This window comes from Ctenopharyngodon idella, chromosome 16 (assembly GCF_019924925.1).
Source record: "Ctenopharyngodon idella isolate HZGC_01 chromosome 16, HZGC01, whole genome shotgun sequence".
Lineage (NCBI taxonomy): Eukaryota > Metazoa > Chordata > Actinopteri > Cypriniformes > Xenocyprididae > Ctenopharyngodon > Ctenopharyngodon idella.
The window spans coordinates 26,169,211-26,171,640 of record NC_067235.1 but is presented as its reverse complement, the minus strand read 5'-3'; the positions used below and the strand labels follow the sequence as shown (position 1 = coordinate 26,171,640).

General features: G+C 39.1%; 1 protein-coding gene across 1 annotated transcript; it reads left to right on the top strand.

The window, feature by feature from the left end:
* Nucleotides 1–407: 407 nt before the first annotated feature.
* Nucleotides 408–2,050, top strand: apoa2 (apolipoprotein A-II). The gene is made up of 4 exons (XM_051865640.1): nt 408–550; nt 809–845; nt 1,258–1,480; nt 1,592–2,050. The coding sequence occupies exons 2-4, from the start codon at nt 809–811 to the stop codon at nt 1,749–1,751; spliced, it is 420 nt and encodes a 139-aa protein (XP_051721600.1). The 5' UTR covers nt 408–550; the 3' UTR covers nt 1,752–2,050.
* Nucleotides 2,051–2,430: the final 380 nt, after the last annotated feature.

The window sequence follows — 2,430 nt, the reverse complement described above, 5'->3', positions numbered from 1 at the left end:
CTATAATAACAGTATCACATTTACATGACATGTTTAAAATGGTATATACAATACTGTATCCTAAAAATATAGAAGCTTTTATATTTTAGGAAGGGGGTCTTTTGCAAGGGGATCTTTTGAAAATGCTTTGAATGAACCTTAAGCTGCTTTGTATAAAAGTGCCTGCTAAATGTATACATTTATCCTTAATGCATCTTTAAACACAGAGAACCTATGAATATCTTCAATTAGTGATTTCATAAGTATCTTCTCATGCCTTATTAATACACACAGAGGGAACTGTGGACTTTGAGTGGGCAAACCATGGTGTGCATGTTTGCCCTGTAGGAACAGTAGGTCCACCCGCGTGGGTGGGTGTGTGTGTATGCATGCAGCATGAGTGTGTGATTGATTGTGAGTTATTGAGTGTGTGTGTGTGTGTGATGACGTTTGTTTGGTCAAGCGGTCAGGCAGATATAGGGATGGACGGCAGACAATATAACTGCAGACTCAGCTGGTGTAGTTGACTCCAGTCCTTTATTTCTCTCTACAGGAATCTCACCAGCACAAGGTAAAGTGAGTCTTCACTATGTTGCTCTTATTTATACATGCATGCATTAAAATGGGGATAAACTACTTCCAATGCCTCTTTATTTTCAAGAGAATTTAAATGCATCTAATTTTTTGCAAATGCAAAACAATGCATATTAAACCTACTGCATTATAAACACATTTTCTTGACTGTTTATACATTTAAATTTTTGGTGAAAATTGGTGATATTCCCATATATTCCAAGCGTATCATCTACATTTCTGTCTCCTCTCCTAGATGAAGCTGACATTTGCTCTCATCCTTGCACTCCAAGGTAAAAACTAGTTCTTGAAAAATTGGATGTCTTTGTTAACTGGTGCACAACTGGAAAAAGAAAAAGACATTTTAGAATAGAAGGCCTGGAGCCTGTTCATCTTAATTTGCTCATCAGGCAAGATTATGGCCCTGAAGGAAGATTTAGGCAGATTTAATTGTATAAACGAATGACTGACATGTTACCTGTAAGTGGCTACTCAGCATATAGACATGTTAAGATGAACAGCAGTTTACTAGGTGCACATACTTGTGCAGACCTTTATCTGGTCCAAACTCTGCATTTCCATGATAAAACAAGATTTCAGACACATACAAACCAGGATTCTTCAATGAATTTGGTTGAGCATACTATTTTAGGTGGGCACGGTGCTCTTTTATATCATTCTAAAGGTCTTTTCTTCCTCTTGTAGTGTCGGTGTGTGTCTGGGCGACACACGAGCCTGACAAGGAGTTAGTTGAGAAATATACTGCGCTGAAGGAAGTTTTCCTTAAGAGGCTTGTCACTGCTTATGAAAAGGCCAAAGACACTGTTCAGCCACTGCTAGAGGGCTCACCAACAGGAGAAAAAGCCAAGGAGATTTTTGAAGAAATGAGGCAAAGCCCAAGAGTGGAAAGCGCTGTCAAAATTATCAGGTGAGGGCCACCTCAAACTAGTCATCCTGGCTCTTACTGCATCATTCTAACGTCATTCATACCAGTTATTCCATGTGAGTAAATCTATTGCGCTTTGTGTGCTTCTTCCAGCGGTCTGGCCAGTGAGCTCGAGCCTGTCGTGGACAAAGCTCGCTTGGCTCTTCTCGGTGCTTATGGCCATTATCTCCGGCCTTACATTGGCGAACACCTGGACACAGCAATCACCAACGTCAAGCCAGTGCTGGATACCGTCCTGCCTCATGATGGTTAGAGTCCACTGCTCGTCAACCACTGACTACTTCAACCCAGCAAACATGCATTTTCATTGCTTCAATAATGGATCCAAATCTGAAACTATCTGACAGCTGTGTGTCCGGCACAGTCATCATGTCAGTACAGTCTTCTTTTGCATGTATATACTGTATCTGTGTATTTGATACTGTTCTGTTTAGTGCAGGAAAAAAATAAAATAACATCCGGTCCAGCATCAATAGATTATGAATTATGTGATTTTGTGTGCCTCAAAAAGAAACAAACTCATTCTAAATAAAAACCTCTGGAAAATGCAAACCCTGGTTTTTGGTGTGATTAAGTACAATGTGTACTGTACCACAAAAGTAAAACAAGGGTAACATTAATGTAAACATGATATAATGTCTTTATTTAAACACCTGAAAGGTCAATGTTCGCACGTGCATTGAACTCTTGTGTAATGACCACTGATGAGCTCCACAGTCCCGCTCTGACATGAACACAAGAATTAGACTCTTTAATGTTCATACTTACAAAATCACATTTCTTAAACATATTAAGAATATGCTAGAAAGCAACTATACTCGATTCATTTTGTCCATCACTGATAAAAAGCTACAATTTTCACCTTTAGCTATTTCATCCCCTTGGAATTATAAGGTTCTATCTGAGCTATTATCTACAACCCGAATTCCAGA